The sequence below is a fragment of the Heptranchias perlo genome, chromosome 34 (genome assembly GCF_035084215.1).
Source record: "Heptranchias perlo isolate sHepPer1 chromosome 34, sHepPer1.hap1, whole genome shotgun sequence".
In the NCBI taxonomy this organism is placed as follows: domain Eukaryota; kingdom Metazoa; phylum Chordata; class Chondrichthyes; order Hexanchiformes; family Hexanchidae; genus Heptranchias; species Heptranchias perlo.
In genome coordinates, this window is record NC_090358.1 from 426,456 (window position 1) to 450,979 (window position 24,524).

The 24,524-nt window shown below is 46.8% G+C and overlaps 1 protein-coding gene across 4 annotated transcripts in view; it reads right to left on the reverse strand.

The window, feature by feature from the left end:
• ap3s2 (adaptor related protein complex 3 subunit sigma 2) overlaps positions 1-21,949 on the reverse strand; it is a 35,173-nt gene extending 13,224 nt beyond the window's left edge. The window contains exons 1-5 of one of the 4 annotated variants that reach the window (XM_067971200.1): positions 21,825-21,901; positions 16,304-16,376; positions 15,511-15,602; positions 13,387-13,498; positions 2,892-2,963 (exon numbers count right to left, since the gene is read on the reverse strand). In XM_067971200.1, coding sequence (XP_067827301.1) covers positions 2,892-2,963; positions 13,387-13,498; positions 15,511-15,593 — 267 coding nt within the window. In that variant the 5' untranslated portion in view covers positions 15,594-15,602; positions 16,304-16,376; positions 21,825-21,901. Of the gene's footprint in view, positions 1-2,891; positions 2,964-13,386; positions 13,499-15,510; positions 15,603-16,303; positions 16,377-21,824 lie in introns of all 4 variants that reach the window. The other 3 variants (XM_067971201.1, XM_067971198.1, XM_067971199.1) reach the window with 3 other exon arrangements.
• Positions 21,950-24,524: the final 2,575 nt, after the last annotated feature.

Consider the following 24,524-nt stretch of genomic DNA (forward strand, 5'->3'; position numbering starts at 1 on the left):
AAAAGTAGTCTCTTTCGGCTCCACTTTGCGACTGCCTCAATCCGCTTGGATGCTGCATCATCGACAACTTGCATTTATATAGCGCCTTTAACGTAGAAAATGCCCTAAGGTGCTTCACTAAGACATAATCATCAGGACACCTTTCGAGAATTGCAAGCGTTGGAAACACTAAATACTTGGGCCCAGAGTTTCCACTTGATTGCACTGGCTTTTTCAGTGCAATCTCGCCATATCAGTGCAAAACCTCATGGAATTTCGAATTACACCGGGTGTAATTTGTGCCCTGCGGAATTTGAGTTTCCGTGATCTTTTAAACATTTTTAAATATTAAAAAACATTAATCTACTAAGAAATTAATGTGTAGACCAATGAAAGTGGGAAATGCTTCAGTATAATTTTTTTTGGAGCCATTTTCAATGATTTTAATTCCGGTTACTCACAGGCAGGACTGGATACCTTTATTAAAAATGCTTATTTTTAGTGATAATCCCATTTTCATCTGTATTAATATAACTGCACCAGGTTACCACTCTTAAATACATCATTTAAATACGTCAATTGCAAAAACAATAAATGAACGATGACGCTGCGTTGAGCTGCCAAACTGTGCTGATTCATGGCAGATTTTACATTTGTGATTTGCGCCCAAAGCAGAAACTCCAGGCCCCTGATGTTTAATTGCTCCAGTATTATGCTACCAAGCTACTTCTTTCCTCTGGCCCCTAATCTGGTCAGAATTCAATCCTTTCGAGTAATTAAAGGTCAAAGCAAGGATTTATTTGGGGAAGATACTTTCAATATAAATATTCATTCAAGGCGTTATGAAAAAACACAACTCTCTCAAGGAAATATTCTTCATGTGACCCTCTCCTTGTACCACCAATTAACCTCCTGGTTGTGGGACCTACACTGCAATCAGTTCTCACAAGCCTCACTTCCGCCCAAGGAAAAGAAATAAAAGATAAAGATTAAAACTTTGAATAACTCCTACTCAGTAGCAGTTAAAATATAACTAGATTAGGTAAGAGTTTACTTTGTATTGTAAATTCTTTAACCCATCTTATCAGGTGAGGCTCAACAGTCAGCTTCCACTCAATTAATGTCAAAATTGGGCACAACGGCATAAATAAATCGGACTAGACGAGGCTGGAAGGAGATCACCAAATCTCCGAACAAATGGACCACCTGTTTGTTATATTCAAACAATGAAGGGAATTGAAGCCGACAAATACAATATGAACCAGAAACTTTGAAATCAGCTCATTAATATAAACCATACTGTGGGTTGAAATTGCACTGTGCAATGATGGAACAAATATATAAATGCGAAAGCATGCAATTCCTTTGTTATGTTAACAAATTTGTTTAAAATAAATGTGTTAAGGCATTCATGACATGGCCTGTAAGGGTTTGTTACTAATATTGCACAGCACAATTTCAACCCATTTCTGCAGGCAACACTTGTGTAACAGATTGGGAGGAGGCATTACATCTAATCATCAAAAATAAATCCCTGAAATATCCTGCTACAAATGTCCTTTCATTCACCAATGATTAGAGGAACAAAATAAAACACTGTTTGCACCATCTGTGTGTAAAGTAGTGGTAACCCCACATACTGTGATAAGTCAGCAATGGCACTGCCATTTTAAAAGTGTCATTAGAAAAGCTTTACTTTGTGAAAAATGACTTGCATTCTCACACTCTTATCCTGCAGCTGCACATAGCATTCCCCAGAGAGGGTGGCAAAGAAACTACTGCCAAGCCTCCAGCGTCATTATGTAGCAACACAATGGAAAGAGTTTCACAGACAAAATTGGCATGTAAAATAAAAACAGAAAATGTTAGGAATACACAGCAGGCCCATCAGCAGCTAAAGAGACAAGATCATTTCTCAGAATTGCTACATGAAGTTTCTGAACTGATACAGATTGCTGAGAGCATGTTCCTGGCATAGAGCGGTCTGCCTCAACAAATTAACAACCCTGTGGTGCTGCTCCATCATCATAAAGAAAACTGACGGTCCAGTCACATCTCTCCAACCTTGAATGCCATATAGTTAGCCATTCTTAGCCAGTCCAGCAGACTGTGTGGCTCTGTATCAAGTTCAGGCAAGAAATGAGTTTTGTCTATAATTTGCCAAGGACTGCAAGTGATGGTTCCAGGTCTAATACAAACCCTGAAGTCCTGTCAGACTTGTGGCCACTCTAATCATCAAAGCAAACACTACAAAAAACAGCCTGGGAAGCCTTCTATCAGACTGCAGCCAGAGATCAAAACACAACGAAAGCTTGGTGACCCGAGACAGCGCTACAGTCGCTGTAACTGACCTATCTAATCTGAGCTTTGCACAAAGCTGATTGTAATCCTAATATTTAACATTGAAATGCTCCAATTTTAGATGCTGCATGCATCAAAACCACAAACATAGCACAAGGGTTATTATTCAGTTTGTTATTTTGCCAAATCAGATAAAATTCTATAATCCCTTAGTAACTTTTGTCAGATGTTTTGACTCTGTGAATGATGTGCTCTGTAGACATGTGTTGGAATGTTAACAAATGTGCCAGTACTTGAATAAATGGAAAATAAATCACAAGGAGCCATGAATCTGGTGGGAGTGGCAACATTTGAGGTCAAGTAGGTTCTGGCCAGTGCTCAGCACCATACACCTACCCTTCTGTTGTTTGATCAATGTTTCAGGTATTTTCATATTAAAATTCCAACATTCACTGCTAATAAACTGCACCATTATTTTAATACTAATTAAATAAAGACTTTTGTTAAACTGTACAGGAAATTGGATTGTTAAATCAAATTTGATTTAAATGCAGTTTGATAAAACACAATTTGATACAATGTAAGCCTAACAATAGCAGATACAAACATACCTTATCCATGTGGAATATAAGATCCAGCTCACAGACATTCTCAAAACACTTATCCAATGTTTCCACAAACACCTGAAGGAACAGATACAACAAACATCAGCTATTGCTCAGTACAGCAGCTCACTGAAAAGATGTCAGTATACACAGGGCAGTAACTGCTCACTCTGTATACACAATCCCCTCTGTCCGTGATAGACTGTCAGTATATACACAGGGCAGTAACTGCTCACTCTGTATACACAATCCCCTCTGTCCGTGATAGACTGTCAGTATATACACAGGGCAGTAACTGCTCACTCTGTATACACAATCCCCTCTGTCCGTGATAGACTGTCAGTATATACACAGGGCAGTAACTGCTCACCCTGTATACACAATCCCCTCTGTCCGTGATAGACTGTCAGTATATACACAGGGCAGTAACTGCTCACTCTGTATACACAATCCCCTCTGTCCGTGATAGACTGTCAGTATATACACAGGGCAGTAACTGCTCACCCTGTATACACAATCCCCTCTGTCCGTGATAGACTGTCAGTATATACACAGGGCAGTAACTGCTCACCCTGTATACACAATCCCCTCTGTCCGTGATAGACTGTCAGTATATACACAGGGCAGTAACTGCTCACTCTGTATACACAATCCCCTCTGTCCGTGATAGACTGTCAGTATATACACAGGGCAATAACTGCTCACTCTGTATACACAATCCCCTCTGTCCGTGATAGACTGTCAGTATATACACAGGGCAGTAACTGCTCACCCTGTATACACAATCCCCTCTGTCCGTGATAGACTGTCAGTATATACACAGGGCAGTAACTGCTCACTCTGTATACACAATCCCCTCTGTCCGTGATAGACTGTCAGTATATACACAGGGCAGTAACTGCTCACTCTGTATACACAAATATGACCTACTGGACATGACCAGATCTGGAAGACGGTGCTGGCTTGGGGCAGGTTGGGGGGGGGGGGGGGGGTGAAGAGGAAGGAAATGAAATAACCTTTAGGAATATGTCAGGCTGACAGGCAAATAATTATTAAAACTGGGAGCATTTACCGGTTATGTCAGCAATGTTAACGAGATGGTGAAAGTCTCAGTGAGCAGTGCAACACACATTAACATACAGAGTCAAGCAGTTTCTCCCTTACAATGTATTACAATATTTACTATTTAGTACTGATTTCCCCATTTGAAATATGAAGAGTGCATTTTATTACAAAGTTATGCACACCACTTCACCACAAACAAAGTTCAAATAAACTTTCACCGACCTCCCAGCAATTCCGGAATGTTTCAGAGATGCATAAACATCAATAGATCACTGACAGACTGCACTAACATGTGACTGGTCACCATCTAATCATGAACAAAATACAGATTGTTTTGAAAGAGAAAAAGAAAAGCTGAGTAACTGGATTGACACCAATTAACAGCCAGGATCACGTGACTACACTGTCTCTACTTATCTGATAGAACGATAAGGCCTGACAGGAGTATCAGCTCTAGATAACAAAGTTAATTACAAGTTAAATTTAGAATCATAGAATGATACAGCACAAAAGGAGGCCATTCAGCCCATTGTGCCTGTGCCGGCTCTTTGAAAGAGCTATCCAATTAGTCCCACTCCACTGCTCTTTCCCCATTGCCCTGTAAATTTTTCCCATTCAAGTATTTATCCAATTCCCTTTTGAAAGTTATTATTTAATCTGCTTCCACCGCCCTTTCAGGCATCGCATAACAACTCACTACTTAAAAATATTTCTCCTCATCTCACCTCTGGCTCTTTTGCCAATTACCTTAAATCTGTGTCCTCTGGTTACCGACCCTCCTGCCACTGGAAATAATTTCTCATTTACTCTATTAAAACCCTTCATGATTTTGAACACTTCTATCAAATGTCCTCTCAACCTTCTCTGCTCTAAGGAGAACAACCCCAGCTTCTCCAGTCTCTCCTTCCTAAAGTGCGGTGCCCAGAATTGAACACAATACTCCAGCTGAGGCCTAACCAGTGTTTTATAAAGGTTTAACATAACTTCCTTGCTTTTGTACTCTCTCTCTCTATTAATAAAGCCCAGGATCCCATGTACTTTCTTAACATCCTTCTCAACTTGTCCTGCCACCTTCAAAGATTTGTGTACGTACACCCCCCGTGGGAACGGCACCTCCGTGGGGAGGAAGTGATCCCGGGAGGATGGAAAGAGAAGGCGGGGTGGGGGGAGAAGGCGGGGTGGGGGGGAGAAGGCGGGGTGGGGGGAGAAGGCGGGGTGGGGGGAGAAGGCGGGGTGGGGGGAGAAGGCGGGGTGGGGGGAGAAGGCGGGGTGGGGGGGAGAAGGCGGGGTGGGGGGAGAAGGCGGGGTGGGGGGAGAAGGCGGGGTGGGGGGAGAAGGCGGGGTGGGGGGAGAAGGCGGGGTGGGGGGAGAAGGCGGGGTGGGGGGAGAAGGCGGGGTGGGGGGAGAAGGCGGGGTGGGGGGGAGAAGGCGGGGTGGGGGGAGAAGGCGGGGTGGGGGGAGAAGGCGGGGTGGGGGGAGAAGGCGGGGTGGGGGGAGAAGGCGGGGTGGGGGGAGAAGGCGGGGTGGGGGGGTGGGGGGAGAATACGGGGAGAAGGCGGGGTGGGGGGGGGAATACGGGGAGAAGGCGGGGTGGGGGGGGGAATACGGGGAGAAGGCGGGGTGGGGGGGAATACGGGGAGAAGGCGGGGTGGGGGGGAATACAGGAAGAAGGTGGCTTCAGATGTACCAAAATCCGATGGGCTCACAGGGTTAAAGACCTTTTTCTAACAATTCTCATATCTCCACTAATGCTGCAGCAAACCAGATTGTAGAGTGAGTGCTGATATCTTATACACTGTTCCCTTTGGGCCATGTGTATCTAATCATTAAAGTCATTGCTCCTGATAGGAACAACTGAAAGAGTCCAACTCCTGACCTTTGACTCTTTTAAACAGTAAACGATCAGATTACTACACAAATCCTTATTTATGTTAAATGATTTGAAAGTTTAATCGTTCAATAGAATTCAGCATTTTGCTTCCTTGCAAATATTAGGACACCATAAATCATGCGTTAATTCGAGCTAATTCTATGGATAGCTGATGCATAATAAAAATACCCATAGCTGACTCATGGAATTGGGGGCACAGCTTGGCTACATAATGTGATTTAGCCCAATAGATAATTTAAAACCTTTGGTGAGAAAGAAGGACATTCACTGAAGTGAAAGTTCTCCCGTTATTCAAAGCTGGAATCATACCTAGCACAAAGGAAGATGGGAGTGGTTGTTGGAGGCCAATCATCTCAGCCCCAGGACATTGCTGCAGGAGTTCCTCAGGGCAGTGTCCTAGGCCCAACCATCTTCAGCTGCTTCATCAATGACATTCCCTCCATCATAAGGTCAGAAATGGGGATGTCGCTGATGATTGCAGTGTTCAGTTCCATTCGCAACCCCTCAGATAATGAAGCAGTCCGAGCCCACATGCAGCAAGACCTGGACAACATCCAGGCTTGGGCTGATAAGTGGAAAGTAACATTCGCGCCAGACAAGTGCCAGGCAATGACCATCTCCAACAAGAGAGGGTCTAACCATCTCCCCTTGACATTCAATGGCATTACCATCGCCGAATCTCCCACCATCAACATCCTGGGGGTCACCATTGACCAGAAACTTAACTGGACCAGCCATATAAATACTGTGGCTACAGGAGCAGGTCAGAGGCTGGGTATTCTGCGGCGAGTGACTCACCTCCTGACTCCCCAAAGCCTTTCCACCATCTACAAGGCACAAGTCAGGAGTGTGATGGAATACTCTCCGCTTGCCTGGATGAGTGCAGCTCCAACAACACTCAAGAAGCTCGACACCATCCAGGACAAAGCAGCCCGCTTGATTGGCACCCCATCCACCACCCCAAACATTCACTCCCTTCACCACCGGCGCATTGTGGCTGCAGTGTGTACCATCCACAGGATGCACTGCAGCAACTCGCCAAGGCTTCTTCGACAGCATCTCCCAAACCCGCGATCTCTACCACCTAGAAGGACAAGAGCAGCAGGCACATGGGAACAACACCACCTGCACGTTCCCCTCCAAGTCACACACCATCCCGACTTGGAAATATATCGCCGTTCCTTCATCGTCGCTGGGTCAAAATCCTGGAACTCCCTTCCTAACAGCACTGTGGGAGAACCTTCACCACACGGACTGCAGCGGTTCAAGAAGGCGGCTCACCACCACCTTCTCAAGGGCAATTAGGAATGGGCAATAAATGCTGGCCTCACCAGCGACGCCCACATCCCATGAACGAATAATAAAAAAAGATTGCACTGCCAATGAACACGAGGCACCGTGTTAGAACATAAGAAATAGGTGCAGTGGGGTTCTGCAGGGCTCAGTACTAGGTCCCTTGCTTTTTGTGATATATATTAATGATTTAGACTTAAATATAGGGGGCATGATTAAGAAGTTTGCAGATGATACAAAAATAGGCCGTGTGGTTGATAGTGAGGAGGAAAGCTGTAGACTGCAGGAAAATATCAATGGACTGGTCAGGTGGGCAAAAAAGTGGCAAATGGAATTCAATCCAGAGAAGTGTGAGGTGATGCATTTGGGAAGGGACAGCAAGGCAAGGGAGTACACAATAAATGGGGGGATACTGAAAGACGTAGAGGGAGTGAGGGACCTTGAAGTGCATGTCCACAGATCCCTGAAGGTAGCAGGACCTGGCAGGCAGCAGGTGGTTAAAAGGGCATATGGAATGCTTTCCTTTATTAGCCGAGGCATAGAACATAAGAGCAGGGAGGTTATACTGGAACTGTGTAAAACACTGGTTAGGCCACAGCTTGAGTACTGTGTAGTTCTGGTCACCACATTACAGGAAGGATGTAATTGCACTAGAGAGGATGCAGAGGAGATTTACGAGGATGTTGCCAGGACTGGAGAATTTTAGCTATGAGAAAAGATTGGATAGGCTGGGGTTGTTCTCTTTGGAACAGAAGAGGCTGAGGGGAGATTTAATTGAGGTGTACAAAATTATGAGGGGCCTAGATAGAGTGGATAGGAAGGACCTATTTCCCTTAGGAGAGAGTTCGATAACCAGGGGGCATAGATTTAAAATGATTGGTAGAAAGATTAGAGGGGAGCTGAGGAAACTTTTTTTACCCAGGGGGTGGTGGGAGTCTGGAACTCACTGCCTGAGAGGGTGGGAGAGGCAGAAACCCTCAACTCATTTAAAAAGTACCTGGATGTGCACTTGAAGTGCCGTGATCTACAAGGCTACGGACCAAGTGCTGGAAAGTGGGATTAGGCTGAGTGGCTCATTTTCGGCCGGCGTAGACACAATGGGCCGAATGGCCTCCTTCCATGCCGTAAATTTCCACGATTCTATGATTCTAGGAGCAGGAGTCAGCCATACGGCCCCTCGAGCCTGCTCAACCATTCAACAAGGTCATGGCTGATCTTTCACCTCAACTCCACTTTCCCGCCCAATCTCCATATTCCATTAGTGTCCAAAAATGTAGCGATCTCAGTCTTGAATATACTCAACTGGGTTCAATAAGCTGAAGTTTATCTATGGGAAATCACCCAGTGGGGACTTACAGAAACTAGAAATCTCCTGACCTCCCCCTTCCTCTGGCCTCTCGCGCACCCCCACCTCTTTTCACTCCACAACTGGCGGCCGTGCCTTCAGCTGCCTAAGCCCGACGCTCTGGAATTCCTTCCCTTAATCTCCCCACCTGCCTCTCCTACTTTAAGACCCTCCTTAACACCCACCTCGTTGACCAAGACTTTGCTCACCCCTCCGAATCTCTCTCTTGGCTCAGGGTCCATTTTATTTATTACACCTCTGAAGTGTCTTGGGATTTTTTTATGTTAAGGGTGTGGAGCAGGTTCAAGAGGCTGTTTGGTCTACTCCTGCTCCTATTTCTTATATAAATGCAAGCTGTTGTTGACTTTCTGGATATGTAGGACATGATTATACCACACATACCAGTTTGTGAGCAGTCTCTATTGACAGCAATGTGAAATTGTACTGTTGAATCCATGTTACTCTGGCCAAGGAGTTCAGAGCTTCACTCAGTGTCAATAGAACACTGGTTCCATTTTAATGCAAATCAAACAGGTGGCTCTCCAATTACATCAAAAAAAAGTACAAATGAAGTCACTTTGCATCAGGTGCAGTTATTTCGCAGAGAGCATAAAACCAAAAAGATGAGAGACTGCCTCCTTTAAAGGGTTGATATTGCACTTTCCCCGCTCCTGCTGAAATTTCCTATTACAGCGAGGAACTCTATGAAACACGGAGGACTGAGGTAGCATTCCAGTCTCCACCACAACGCCCACGTTTACAGGAATCTCAACTGAAATATGGACACAGGAAGATGATGAATGAACATAAGCTTTCGGAGCTTTGCTCCTTCGTCAGGTGAAGTGAAGAGATGCATATAGGCACAGCATATATAGTCAGAGAACAATGCCTGGTGATTACAGATAATCTTTCTAACTGCCCTTTATCACACCTCGGCAGAGAGGTAATCACAGCAATCAAAGGAGTGAATGGTGTTCAGACAGGTTAGTCAGGGAAACATAACATCCAAGAATACTGAGGTGGGGTCACAGGGGGTCAAATGTAGCAGATGCTGGGGTTTGTATCGAAAACAGATAACTTTTTTTTTGCTGGAAATCGCAGCAAGTCCGGCCGCATCTGTGTATGGAGAACAGGCCAACTACAACTTGAGTCTGGATGACTCTACGTCAGGTGGGGTAACGTGTAGCGTGACATGAACCCAAGATCCCGGTTGAGGCCGTCCTCACGGGTGCGAAACTTGGCTATCAATTTCTGCTCGACGATTTTGCGTTGTCGTGTGTCTCGAAGGCCGCCTTGGAGAACGCTTACCCAAAGATCGGAGGCTGAATGTCCTTGACTGCTGAAGTGTTCCCCGACTGGGAGGGAACCCTCCTGTCTGGCGATTGTTGTGCGGTGTCCGTTCATCCGTTGTCGCAGTGTCTGCATGGTCTCGCCAATGTACCATGCTCCGGGGCATCCTTTCCTGCAACGTATGAGGTAGACAACGTTGGCCGAGTCACAGGAGTATGAACCATGTACCTGGTGGGTGGTGTCCTCTCGTGTGATGGTGGTATCTGTGTCGATGATCTGGCATGTCTTGCAGAGGTTACCGTGGCAGGGTTGTGTGGTGTCGTGGACGCTGTTCTCCTGAAAGCTGGGTAATTTGCTGTGAACGATGGTCTGTTTGAGGTTGGGTGGCTGTTTGAAGGAGAGTAGTGGAGGCGTGGGGATGGCCTTAGCGAGGTGCTCGTCGTCATCGATGACATGTTGAAGGCTGCGAAGAACATGGCGTAGTTTCTCCCGAAAGGACTACAGATCACAAACCCACTCAAGTCGACATACAACTCAGATTACGCTGAGAGACTCTGCCGTCGTACCTCTCGCACACTCCGCAACCATCTCATACACCAACTCTACAGCAGACGCCGCATCCTCGAAACCAAAATAGAGTCCATACTCTCAACCTGTGCTCAGGACATAGCAGACCAGCTACGAGACACCACCAAACAGACGAGGCAACGGAACTACGCTGCCTACATGCAAACCAAGAGCAGGAAGCTTGAGAAACTCGGCATCACCACCAGCAGCAACCAAGCCTCCCCCGGTACCACGGTTGCAACCACAGGGAAGTCCATCGTCAACTTGTCCGACCACACCCTTCAACCAGACGAAATCGAAGTTCTCAGCCGAGGGCTCAATTTCTGCCCCACTACCAAAATGGACCCCATTAGTCTCGCGGCGGACACAGAGGAATTCATCAGGAGAATGAGGCTCCGGGAATTCTTCCACAAATCCCAAGATGTCAGCAACGAACCCAATGAGACAATCAACGATCCGGAACAGCAGACAGAGGGATCCGCGGTACAGCAACCGAAGAGGAAAGAGTCAAAATGGACCCCTCCGGAGGGTCGCTGCCCTAAGCTTGACATGTATGCTCAAGCTGTCAGGAAATGCGTCCATGCCAGATTCATCAGCCGCACTCACAAGACAGTCCAGAATGTCACCCGAGCACAACGCAACGCCATCAACGCTCTCAAGACCAACCGCAACACCGTCATCAAACCAGCGGACAAAGGAGGAGCCATCGTCATACAGAACAGAACGAACTATTGCAAAGAAGCATACCGACAACTGGACAACCAGGAACACTACAGACGGTTACCCGCAGATCCGACCAAAGAACACACCCACCAGCTCAACAAACTGATCAAGACCTTCGATCCAGACCTTCAAAGCATCCTACGCACTCTCATCCCACGTAATCCCCGCGTGGGAGACTTCTACTGCCTCCCAAAGATACACAAAGCCAACACACCCGGACGTCCTATTGTATCAGGCAACGGAACCCTGTGTGAGAACCTCTCTGGATACATCGAGGGCATCCTGAAACCCATCGTACAGGGAACCCCCAGCTTCTGTCGCGACACTACAGACTTCCTACAAAAACTCAGCACCCACGGACCAGTTGAACCAGGAACACTTCTCACCACGATGGACGTCTCGGCACTCTACACCAGTATCCCCCACGATGACGGCATCGCTGCAACAGCCAATCTCCAGACGCCATCCTACAACTCATCCGCTTCATCCTGAATCACAATGTCTTCACCTTCGACAACCAGTTTTTTACCCAAACACACGGAATGGCCACGGGGACCAAATTCACACCCCAATACGCCAACATTTTCATGCACAAGTTCGAGCAGGACTTCTTCACTGCACAGGACCTCTAACCAATGCTATACACCAGATACATCGACGACATTTTCTTTCTATGGACCCACGGCGAAGAATCACTGAATAGACTACACGATAACATCAACAAGTTCCATCCCACCATCAAACTCACCATGGACTACTCCTCAGAATCGGTTTCATTCTTGGACACACGAATCTCCATCAAAGACGGGCACCTCAGCACCTCACTCTACCGCAAGCCCACAGACAACCTCACGATGCTCCACTTCTCCAGCTTCCACCCCAACCACGTCAAAGAGGCCATCCCCTATGGACAGGCCCTACGAATACACAGGATCTGCTCAGACGAGGAGGAACGCGATGGACACCTACAGACGCTGAAAGACGCCCTCATAAGAACGGGATATGACGCTCGACTCGTCGATCGACAGTTCCGACAGGCCACAGCGAAAAATCGCATAGACCTCCTCAGGAGACAAACACGGGACGCAACCAACAGAGTACCCTTCGTCGTCCAGTATTTCCCCGGAGCAGAGAAACTACGCCATGTTCTTCGCAGCCTTCAACATGTCACCGATGACGATGAACACCTCGCTATGGCCATCCCCACGCCTCCACTACTTGCCTTCAAACAGCCACCCAACCTCAAACAGACCATCGTTCACAGCAAATTACTCAGCTTTCAGGAGAACAGCGACCACGACACCACACAACCCTGCCACGGCAACCTCTGCAAGACATGCCAGATCATCGACACAGATACCACCATCACACAAGAGGACACCACCCACCAGGTACATGGTTCATACTCCTGTGACTCGGCCAACGTTGCCTACCTCATACGTTGCAGGAAAGGATGCCCCGGAGCATGGTACATTGGCGAGACCATGCAGACACTGCGACAACGGATGAACGGACACCGCACAACAATCGCCAGGCAGGAGGGTTCCCTCCCAGTCGGGGAACACTTCAGCAGTCAAGGACATTCAGCCTCCGATCTTCGGGTAAGCGTTCTCCAAGGTGGCCTTCGAGACACACGACAACGCAAAATCGTCGAGCAGAAATTGATAGCCAAGTTCCGCACCCATGAGGACGGCCTCAACCGGGATCTTGGGTTCATGTCATGCTACATGTAACCCCACCTGACGTAGAGTCATCCAGACTCAAGTTGTAGTTGGCCTGTTCTCCATACACAGATGCGGCCGGACCTGCTGCGATTTCCAGCAAAAAAAAAGTTATCTGTTTTCAATACAAACCCCAGCATCTGCTACATTTGACCCCTTGTGACCCCACCTCAGTATTCTTGGATGTAATGTTTCCCTGACTAACCTGTCTGAACACCATTCACTCCTTTGATTGCTGTGATTACCTCTCTGCCGAGGTGTGATAAAGGGCAGTTAGAAAGATTATCTGTAATCACCAGGCATTGCTCTCTGACTATATATGCTGTGCCTATATGCATCTCTTCACTTCACCTGACGAAGGAGCAAAGCTCCGAAAGCTTGTGATTTCAAATAAAACTGTTGGACTATAACCTGGTGTTGTGCAACTCCTTACATTTGTCCACCCCAGTCCATCACCGGCATCTCCACATCTTGAATGAACATGGTTTTCTAGTATGTTTAGTAGCCCTGAGCTTGGAGATTCCCTACGTCAATCTTACAATACTCATCGACAAGACTAATTGAGTTATGATAGTTATATTGTGAGAATGGAATCAACCCACAAACCTGTATGAGATCCAGAATTCCCAATTCACTCTCAGACGAGTCAACACAGAACACAAAGTAGAGAGTGGCGTAGTGCCGATATATCAACTTATAGTCCGACCCTCCGATCAAACTGCAACAAATCAGAGGGAGTTGTAAACAGAACTTAAATAATGACATTCAAAAGGAATGGAACATGTTCCTGAATGTGGCTGATAACTGCGTAGAGAAGGTAGGTGGGTATTGGACGCTGGACCGCCCGGCCCCCCAGACACGTGCGCCGGGACCCCAGCCACCGTGCATTGGGGGATACGTCTTCCAGTCACCGGGATCTCCTGCAACTTGTTTCATTGCCTTTGGGGATTAGAGACTGTGTGGGTGGTCGGTAGGTAAGGCTGATTTGCATCTTGCCCCACAGGGCAGACTCAATGGGCCAACTGCTACTTTCCAGGCCTTTATGTTCCTTTTCGTATGACATCATTTTAAACATATGATGAAAATTATATTGTTCAGTCACCGATTTTGTAATTTGCTACTTTTAATCAAAACCAGTTGGTATTAAAGCCAAGCTAGTAACCAGAGGCAGATTACAATCGGAGATTCGAGAACTGGAATTCTGCTGTGGTTGAACAGCAGCACAAGTCTGACAACGAAGAAAAGGACATACATTCATAGTGCAAGTCATCCACCTACACTGTCACAGAATCAAAAAGCACAGGAGGCGGCCCTTCAGCCCATCGTGCCTGTGCCGGCTCTTTGAGAGAGCTATCCAATCTGTCCCACTCGCCTGCCCTTTCCTCATTGCCCTGCTATTATTTCCTCTTCGAGTATTTACTCAATGCCCTTTTGAAAGTTGCTATTAAATCTGCTTCCACCACATTTTCAGGCATATTATCCATTGGCAATTATCTGGAAACAGTTTCTCCTTATTTACTTTATCAAAAGCCTCTGTTAACTCTCCCCTTACACTTCTCTGCTCTAAGGGGAACAGTCTCAGCTTCTTCACATAACTGAAGTCCCTCATCCCTGGGACCATTCTAGTAAATCTATTCTGCTCCCTCTCTAAGGCCTTCACATCCTTCCTAAAGTGTGGCCCCAGAATTGAACACAATACTCTGGCTGGGGCCTAACTGGTTTTAAAAAGATTTAGCACAACTTCCTTGCTTTTGTACTCTATGCCTCTATTAATAAATCCAAGGATTCCATATGTTTTTTTTTAAAAAAACAGCCTTCTCAACTTGTCCTGCCATCTTCAAATATTTATGTGTGTACACCCCCAGGTCTCTCTGTTCCTGCACCCCCTTTAAAATTGTACCATTTAGTTTATACTGCCTCTCCTCATTCTTCTTATCAAAATGCATCACTTCATACTTCTCTGCATTTCATCTGCCATGTGTCTGCCCATTTCACCAGTCTGTCTATTTCACCAGTCTGTCTAACGTCCTCCTGAATTCTGTTACCATCCTCCACATTTCATTTAGTGAATTAAAGATGGGACGGCCTGTGGGGTGGTGGAGGGGGAATAACAGAATAGGGTGATGTTGCGAACAGAATGATTTCTGACCATGAGCATTACGAAATAATTCACTGGCAAATCACATGAAATTCACCGCCTGGATATGATTTGATGATTTTACTAACTGTATAAAAGAATTAGTGAATTCAACACTGCCAAGGAGCTGAATTAACATTTACTGCTCAAATTATATTACTGCTAACTATATTAATGACTTCAATGAACTGATATTAATTCAGCTCCCCAACTATCAGTGGTACAAATTCGAGATACCTAATCTACTCACACATTAGCCATTATCCCCAGACAACTCGATTCAGGCCCTCACGATGCTCCCAATCCGCTCGGACAAAGGCAGCCCATTTGATTTCATCTTTCTAATAGCAATCCTACTGCTTCCACCAGAAAAGGTAACCAGTCTAATGTAAAGGATGGCTCCTCTGACAATGCAGCCCTCCCTCAGAACTGCACTGAGAGTCGGCCTAGATCCTGTGCTCAATTCCTGGTGAGAGACTCACACCCACAACCTTTTGGCCCAGAAGCAATAGTGTCACCAATTGTACCAGCTGTCCCTCATTCACAGGAGCAATGCTACAAACAATCGGCACATACCATCGCCGATCACTCACCTGCCACCTTCCAAAAAGTTGCAGACGTTTTCATCTCGCCTGGACACCAGATGGAAGGTCTCGCGGATGATCTGCTGCTGCATGTCCTCGGACTGAAGATACAAAACAAATACAGATCAGCGTTCACGGTTACACAGGGTGTGAAGCAGCAGCTGAAACACTCAGAGCCATAGATGGCCTGACACTCGAGAAACAGAACTCAGCAGCAAGTGAGTACGGTGCTAAATCAAACAGAACAGAAAGGACAGAAAACACCTGCAGATTTACCAGGCAATAAACAGGAGATACACTGCACAGGTTTACAAAATGATAATCCACATATAGAACAGCACATGGTCAGGGCTACAATTACATGAATGACTTTGAGCTGGTTTTGGAGATACTTCAACAATAGTACAGGCAGTGAACTAACACTCAGTCTCTTGCAATTCCTATAGGTGGGGATATTATATACTAAATGCAAGAAGATCTAGGCCTTTAAACATATTATAAATGTTGGAGAAATAATATAAAGGCTGATTCCACAATTGAGAGCTCCCAGTGAACACAGGTTGGGACATGAGAGCCCACAGCCTGCGACTCCCCATCTAACAAAACGGGCTGCAGACCTATGATTTCTTGACCTCGACTCTCAGTGAGAGTGCCTCCAGGCCACATGGTGAGACCACCCTGTGGAGTCTTGTAAACATTTACAGATAAATATATAGCAATAATCTGACGGGGCAGGTTGGCTGTAGCAGAGGAGCCAATATCTGGGTCTTTGCCCAGGATTCCCTATATGGGAGTTTGTTACCTCAATAGTAACGGCACAGGCAGAAGAGCAAGAGCAGCTCCAGGCCCACAATCGGGATGGTCCCAACTTCAGACTGAACAGTGGAGGCAAAACGAGGAAAGAAAAGTATAAATACGCAATAAGTGGAATACGCAAAACAAAATAAAATACTACAGATGCTAGAAATCTGAAATAAAAACAGAAAATGCTGGAAACACTCAGCAGGTCAGGCAGTATCTGTGGAGAGAGAAACAGGGTTAACGTTTCAGGTCAATGACCTTTTATAGAGATTTGACAGTTTATAAGCAAGTACAGAGCCATGGAAAGAGAAGGTCTGTGATGGGGTGGAGGGCTGGAGTGATTCAATAGCAAAAGGGGGTGGTAATTACACAGAATTACATAGAATGTACAGCACAGAAACAGGTCCATGCCGGTGTTTATGCTCCACACGAGCCTCCTCCCTCCCTTCTTCATCTCACCCCATCAACATATCCTTCTATTCCTTTCTTCCTCATGTGTTTATCGAGCTTCCCCTCAAATGCATCTATACTAGTCGTCTCAATTACTCCTTGTGGTAGTGAGTTCCACATTCTAACCACTCTCTGGGTGAAGAAGTTTCTCCTGAATTCCCTATTGGATTTATTAGTGACTATCTTATATTTATGGCCCCTAGTTCTGGTCTCCCCCGCAAGTGGAAACATCTTCTCTATGTAAACCCTATCATTATCTTAAAGACCTCTATCAGGCCACCCCTCAGTCTTCTCTTTTCTAAAGAAAAGAACCCCAGCCTGTTCAATCTTTCCTGATAGGTATAATCTCTCAGTTTTGGTATCATCCTTGTGAATCTTTTTTGCACCTTCTCCAGTGCATCTATATCCTTTTTATAATATGGAGACCAGAACTGTTCACAGTGCTCCAAGTGTGGACTAACCAAGGTTCTAGACAAGTTCTATATAACTTCTCTGTTTTTCAACTCTATCCCTCCAGAAATGAACTCCAGTGCCTGGTTTGCTTTTTTATGGCCTTATTAACCTGTGTCACTACTTTTAGTGATTTGTGTATCTGTACCCCCTAATTGTGCATCTTCCACCCCATTTAGACTCTTATCCTCCGTATTCTTCCTTCCGAAATGTACCACCTCAAGGGTGGTTCCAAGAACTCCAGGGAACCTTGGATGTCAGGGGATATACGAGAATGGATTAGGAAAAAAAGGAGGGCTTTTGGCAGATACAAAAGGCTAAGGACGGAGGAAGCCCGAGAGGAGTACAAAAAGTGCAGGGGGATACTTAAAAAAGAAATTAGGAGATCAAGGAGGGGCCATGAAAAAACACTGGCGAGCAAAATAAAGGAAAATCCTAAGATGTTTTATAAGTATATTAAGGGTAAGAGGATAACTAGGGAAAAAATAGGGCCCATTAGGGACAAAAATGGCAATGTGTGTGTGGAGCCGGCAGATGTAGGAGGGGTTCTAAATGAATTTTTTGCATCTGTTTTCACTATGGAGAAGGACGATGTAGACAGAGAAATACGGCAGGGGGACTGTGATATACTCGAACATATTAACATCGAGCGGGAGGAGGTATTGGCGGTTTTAGCAGGCCTAAAAATGGATAAATCCCCAGGCCCGGACGAAATGTATCCCAGGCTACTGTGTGAGGCAAAGGAGGAGATTGCGGGGGCTCTGACACATATATTCAGAACCTCTCTGGCCACAGGGGATGTGCCAGAGGACTGGAGAACCGCTAATGTAATACCATTATTCAAGAAGGGGAGTAGGGAAAAACCGGGGAACTACAGGCCAGTGAGCCTAACATCAGTGGTAGGAAAATTATTGGAAAAAATTCTGAAGGACAAAATTAGTCTCCACTTGGAGAAGCAAGGATTAATCAGGGATAGTCAACATGGCTTTGTCAAGGGAAGATCATGTCTGACTAATTTGATTGAATTTTTTGAGGGGGTGACTAGGCATGTGGATGAGGGTAACGCAGTGGATGTGGTATACATGGATTTCAGTAAGGCCTTCGATAAAGTCCCCCACAGGAGACTGGTCAAGAAGGTACGAGCCCATGGAGTCCAGGGTGCCTTGGCACTTTGGATACAAAACTGGCTTAGTGGCAGAAGGCAGAGGGTGATGGTCGAAGGTTGTTTTTGTGACTGGAAGCCTGTGGCCAGTGGGGTACCACAGGGATCGGTGCTGGGGCCCTTGCTGTTTGTGGTCTACATTAATGACTTGGATATGAATGTAAAAGGTATGATCAGTAAGTTCGCTGATGATACAAAAATTGTAAACAATTTTACAACACCAAGTTATAGTCCAACGATTTTATTTTTATGGATTATAACTTGGTGTTGTAAAATTGTTTACAATTGTTAACCCCAGTCCATCGCCGGCATCTCCACATCATGGATACAAAAATTGGTAGGGTGGTAAATAGCGAGGAGGATAGCCTCAGTCTGCAGGACGATATAGATGGGTTGGTCAGATGGGCGGAACAGTGGCAAATGGAATTTAACCCGGAAAAGTGCGAGGTGATGCATTTTGGAGGGACTAACAAGGCAAGGGAATACACAATGAATGGGAAGACCCTAGGCAAGACAGAGGGTCAGAGGGATCTTGGTGTGCAAGTTCACAGATCCCTGAAGGCGGCGGAACAGGTAGATAAGGTGGTAAAGAAGGCATATGGGATACTTGCCTTTATTAGCCGAGGCATAGAATATAAGAGCAAGGAGGTTATGATGGAGCTGTATAAAACACTGGTTAGGCCACAGCTGGAGTACTGTGTGCAGTTCTGGTCGCCGCACTACAGGAAGGATGTGATCACTTTGGAGAGGGTGCAGAGGAGATTCACCAGGATGTTACCAGGGCTGGAGCGCTTCAGCTATGAAGAGAGACTGGGAAGATTGGGTTTGTTTTCCTTGGAGCAGAGGAGGCTGAGGGGGGACATGATTGAGGTGTACAAAATTATGAGGGGCATAGATAGGATGGATACTAAGGAGCTTTTTCCCTTCGTTGAGGGTTCTATAACAAGGGGGCATAGATTCAAGGTAAAAGGCGGGAGGTTTAGAGGGGATTTGAGAAAGAACTTTTTCACCCAGAGGGTGGTTGGAGTCTGGAACTCACTGCCTGAAAGGGTTGTGGAGGCAGGAACCCTCACAACATTCAAGAAGCATTTGGATGAGCACTTGAAATGCCATAGCATACAAGGCTACGGACCAAATGCTGGAATATGGGAGTAGAGTAGACTGGGCTTGATGGCCGGCGCGGACACGATAGGCCGAAGGGCCTCTATCCGTGCTGTATAACTCTATGACTCTTATCTATATTGAAATTCATTTGCCAATTACACGCCCATTCTGCAAGTTTATTAATGTCTTCTCGTACTTTGTCGCAGTCCTCCTCAGTATTAAGTACACCCCCCAATTTGGTGTCGTCCACAAGTTTTGAAATTGTACTTCCGATTCCAGAGTCCAAATCATTAATGTAAATGTTGAACACCAGTGGTCCCAGCACCGATCCCCGTGGAACACCACTTCCCACCCTCCGCCAGTCTGAGTAACTACCCTTAACCCCTACTCTGTTTTCTGTTTTGTAGCCAGCTATGCTATCCATTCTGCTACCTGTCCCCTGACTCCACATGCTATCACCTTATCACGAGTCTACAATGCGGTACCTTATCGAAGACTTTTAGAAAATCCAAATACATTGCATCGACCACATTACCTGTATCGACTCTCTGTTACTTCTTCAAAAAAATTCAATAAAGTTGGTCAAGCCTGACCTTCCCTTTCAAAATCCGTGCTGCCTACTCCATTATATTTTTAGTTTCTAGGTATTTTTCTATTACATCTTTGAGTAAAGATTCCATTATCTTTCCTACCATTGACATTATGCTAATTGGTCTATAGTTCCCTGGATTTTTCTATCTCCCTTTTTAAATATAGGATTCACATTAGCTGGCCGCCGTTCCCTCTGGCATTATTCCGTTTCTAATGGGTTTTGATATATATGGAATAGTGCCTCTGCTATCTCTTCCCTAACTTAGAATCATAGAATGGTTACAGCACAGGAGGCCATTCAGCCCATCTAGCCTGAGCCAGTTTTTTGTAACAGCAATCCAGTCAGTCCCAGTCCCCCGCTGTTTTCCCGTAACCCTGCAAATTTTTTCCCTTCTAGTATTTATCCGATTCCTTTTTGAAAGCCACGATTGAATCTGCCTCCACCGCCCTTTCAGGCAGTGCATTCCAGATCATAACAACTCGCTGTGTAAAAAAGTTTTTCCTCATGTTGCCTTTGGTTCTTTTGCCAATCACCTTAAATCTGTGTCCTCTGGTTCTTGACCCTTCTGCCAATGGGAACAGTTTGTCTTTATTTACTAAACAGTTCATGATTTTGAACACTTCTATCAAATCTCCTCTCAACCTTCTCTGCTCTAAAGAGAACAACCCCAGCTTCTCCAGTCTCTCCACGTAACTAAAGTCCCTCATCCCTGGAATCATTCTGGTAAATCTTTTCTGCACTCTCTGTAAGGCCTTCACATCGTTCCTAAAGTGCGGTGCCCAGAATTGGACACAATACTCCAGTTGTGATCGAACCAGTGTTTTATAAAAGTTCATCACGACTTCCTTGCTTTTGTACTCTATGCCTCTATTTATAACTTCTGTCAATATTCGCCTCTGTGAGAGAAACAGGGTCAATGGGACAATAAACAAAACATGGTCCGGGGAGGGCGGAAGGGAAGAGGTCCCCAGGGGGAAAGGGGTGGTCTCCATGGGGGTGGGGGTCTGGGGAGAGAGAGGGCGGGGTCCCTGGGGGTGGTCCCAGGGGAGGGTCAGAGGGAATCCTGGGGAGAGGGGTCTCTGGGGGGGGGTCCCGGGGGGAGGGGTCTCTGGGGGGGTCCCGGGGGGAGGGGTCTCTGGGGGGGTCCCGGGGGGAGGGGTCTCTGGGGGGGTCCCGGGGGGAGGGGTCCCGGGGGAGGGGTCTCTGGGGGGGTCCCGGGGGGAGGGGTCTCTGGGGGGAGGGGTCCCGGGGGGAGGGGTCTCTGGGGGGGTCCCGGAGGGAGGGGTCTCTGGGGGGGGGGGTCCCGGGGGGAGGGGTCTCTGGGGGGGGGGGTCCCGGGGGGAGGGGTCTCTGGGGGGGGGGTCCCGGGGGAGGGGTCTCTGGGGGGGGGGGGGGTCCCGGGGGAGGGGTCTCTGGGGGGAGGGGTCCCGGGGGAGGGGTCTCTGGGGGGGGGGGGTCCCGGGGGAGGGGTCTCTGGGGGGGGGGGGGTCCCGGGGGAGGGGTCTCGGGGGAGGGGTCCCGGGGGGAGGGGAGGGGTCCGGTCGGGGGCACCGGACGTCCGAGGGGTTTATGACCGGAAGTTGCCTTGCTTAATGTGGTGGCCGGAGGCTGGAATCGGGCCACTGACCGGAAACATTGGCCGTTTCCAGGCCTGACTCTGAAGCCGCGGCCTCCCGGCCCCAAGCAGGAGTCAGACCGACTGAGCCAAGCCGGCACTCCGGGGAGGGGGGGCCCGGAGCCCAGTCCCCGGCCTCGAGTACTCACAAAGCGCTGGTAGAAGCGGATCAGCCGCGGTTTCCCGTGATTGTTAAACACCAGAATCGCCTTAATCATCGTGACCGCTCCACTTCCGGTCCCCCGCTCGGCGCAACTCCACTTCCGGTCCCCCGCTCGGCGCAACTCCACTTCCGGTCCCCCCGTGACTCCTGTTCACTTACTGTCGGGCCGAGGGCCGCGCCTAATTCAGCTTCTCCCCCAGGGAGGAGGAGGAGGGGCTTCAGCTGAAAGTCTGAGTTTTTTGCTCCAAAACCCACTGTTCCCAGTTCAGACTTAAAATCATAAAAATTTACAGCACAAGAGGAGGCCATTGGGCCCATCGTGTCCGTGCCGGCAGAAGAAGAGCCGAATCCCACTTTCCCGCTCTGGCTCCGTGGCCCTGGGGGTTTCGGCTCTTCAGGGGCACATCCGGGTACTTTCTAAATGAGTTGAGGGTTTCTGCCTCTCCGGCACTGAGTTCCAGACCCCACCCTCTGGGTGAAAAGAATTCTCCTCAACTCCCCTCTAATCCTTCTACCAATTACTTTAAATCGACGCCCCCCCCGGTCACTGACCCCTCTGTTAACAGGTCAGCCATTACATGCACCTCACAGCAGGCAATGAATGAGATACAACAACTTGCATTTCTAAAACGCCTTTAACGCAGTGAAACATTCCAAGGCCATGCACAGGTGCGATTATCAAACAAAATTTGACACTGAGCCACATCAGGAGATATTAGGGCAGGTAAAAGTAGGTTTTAAGGAGTGTCGTAAAGGAGGAGAGAGAGGCAGAGAGCTTTAGGAAGGGCCGAGGCAGCTGAAGGCACGGCTGCCCATAGTGGAGCGATTAAAATCGGGGATGCGCAAGAGGCCAGAATTGGAGGAGCGCAGAGATCTCGAAGGGTTGTAGGTCACATGTCAATCTCTAAATCACCATCAGGAGAGCAGCAGCAACACTGGTTCAAGGATGGACAGAGACAGACACAGACATGTTGTTTGATAACTTTTATTTAAGAAAAGAATTGTGAAGTTTTAACCAAATCAGCAAAATTTCCACAGAAGTTGAGGAAAAGTTGAAACATCGCCTTCACAAACAAACAAGCCTTGTTAGCAACAGAATAAACCACAGATCTTAAAAACAAGGAGAATTTTTCTAGCAACTGATATGTCGTTGATTTGAAATCATCATTTAAAAACAATCTGTCCTGGGACCTAGAGGTGGAGGTGGAGGTGGGGGTGGGGGTGGGGGTGGGGGGGCGATCGCACTAACCTTTGACCTCTGGGACATAGCCTCAATAACTGAGATGGAAGATCTCTGGCTGCCAGAACAAGTTTAGGGATCAGCTCACAGCATAAAACTGCAAAACTGTGGCATAAATTGGCAATTTCTCATTCAGATAGTAGATGTGGGAAGTGGGAAATTCACACTCGTGCAATTGGGAGCAGATGTAAAAATCTATTAAAGCTTTTGGTTTCAATCTTCTTACTTATATGTAAATAACCAGGTCAGATTGTAGCAATACTAATCCATTTTTAAAAAAAATCTGTGTAATAATTTAAAGTACACAAGTTCTTCAGTTTCAAAAGTAAGATGGGTTTAGTGGAGGGAATGTTAATCTGCATCAAGTTGTACTGAGCTCTGAACCTCACCTGGGAACCAATAGGAACAGACTAAACATCCAGCAATGAAACATGAAAAAAAGTATCTTTGCTCCATTTCTTCTCATCAATCTCCCTTCACACCTCAGTCACTGTGTTGGTCACTGACAAACACCAAACACCATCAGTCAATAGCAACAAATACCATCAGTCCACCAACAACATACACTTAAGAACAGATCATCACAAGGTGCTTTCTGGGGCAAAGGAGGAGGGAGGGAAAGAAAGACATCCAGCAAGATCTAGGAGAAGAATTAGAGGTGAACAAAGAGGTGGTAGAACAGGTAGGTTTAGAGGAGGCTTTTGAATGTAAGGAGAGAGGAGTAAGGCAGGTGTTCATGAAGAGAATCGCAGACTGAGGGGCAAAGGGACTGATGACTTTTCTAACGCAGTAATTCTTACTTTTGGGGGGAAATCCTCTCCCGTTATAATGATTGTTAGATCTGCGACCTTTTAGATCTCATCACTCAGCTGTGTGGGTCTAACAACAGCTCCAAGCTGAATAAAGTCCCTCACCTTCAACCTGCCCACACAGCCAACTGCTGCTTCAAACCAGCACAACCCGAGAGAGTCACAGGCCATCTTCTGTCCAATTAAAATTACTACAGGAATTAGTTTAAAATTGAAGAAAATGGAGGTCTTTACAGCTTTAATTTTAGAAACAAACTCTGCGATTCCTCCTTTGCTTCTCTTAACAGCCTGTTAGAAGGATCATCAAATGAGGCCTTATGGGTGGAACTGAAGAACAAAAAAGGGGCAGTCACACTACTGGCCGTGTACTATTGAACCCCAAACAGTCAGAGGGAGATAGAGGAGCAAATATGTAGGCAAATTTCTGAGAAGTGCAAAATCAGTAGGGCAGTAATTGTAGGGGATTTCAACTAGAGTCATAGAGTCATAGAGTCATACAGCACGGATAGAGGCCCTTCGGCCCATCGTGTCCGCGCCGGCCATCAGCCCTGTCTACTCTAATCCCATATTCCAGCATTTGGTCCGTAGCCTTGTATGCTATGGCATTTCAAGTGCTCATCCAAATGCTTCTTGAATG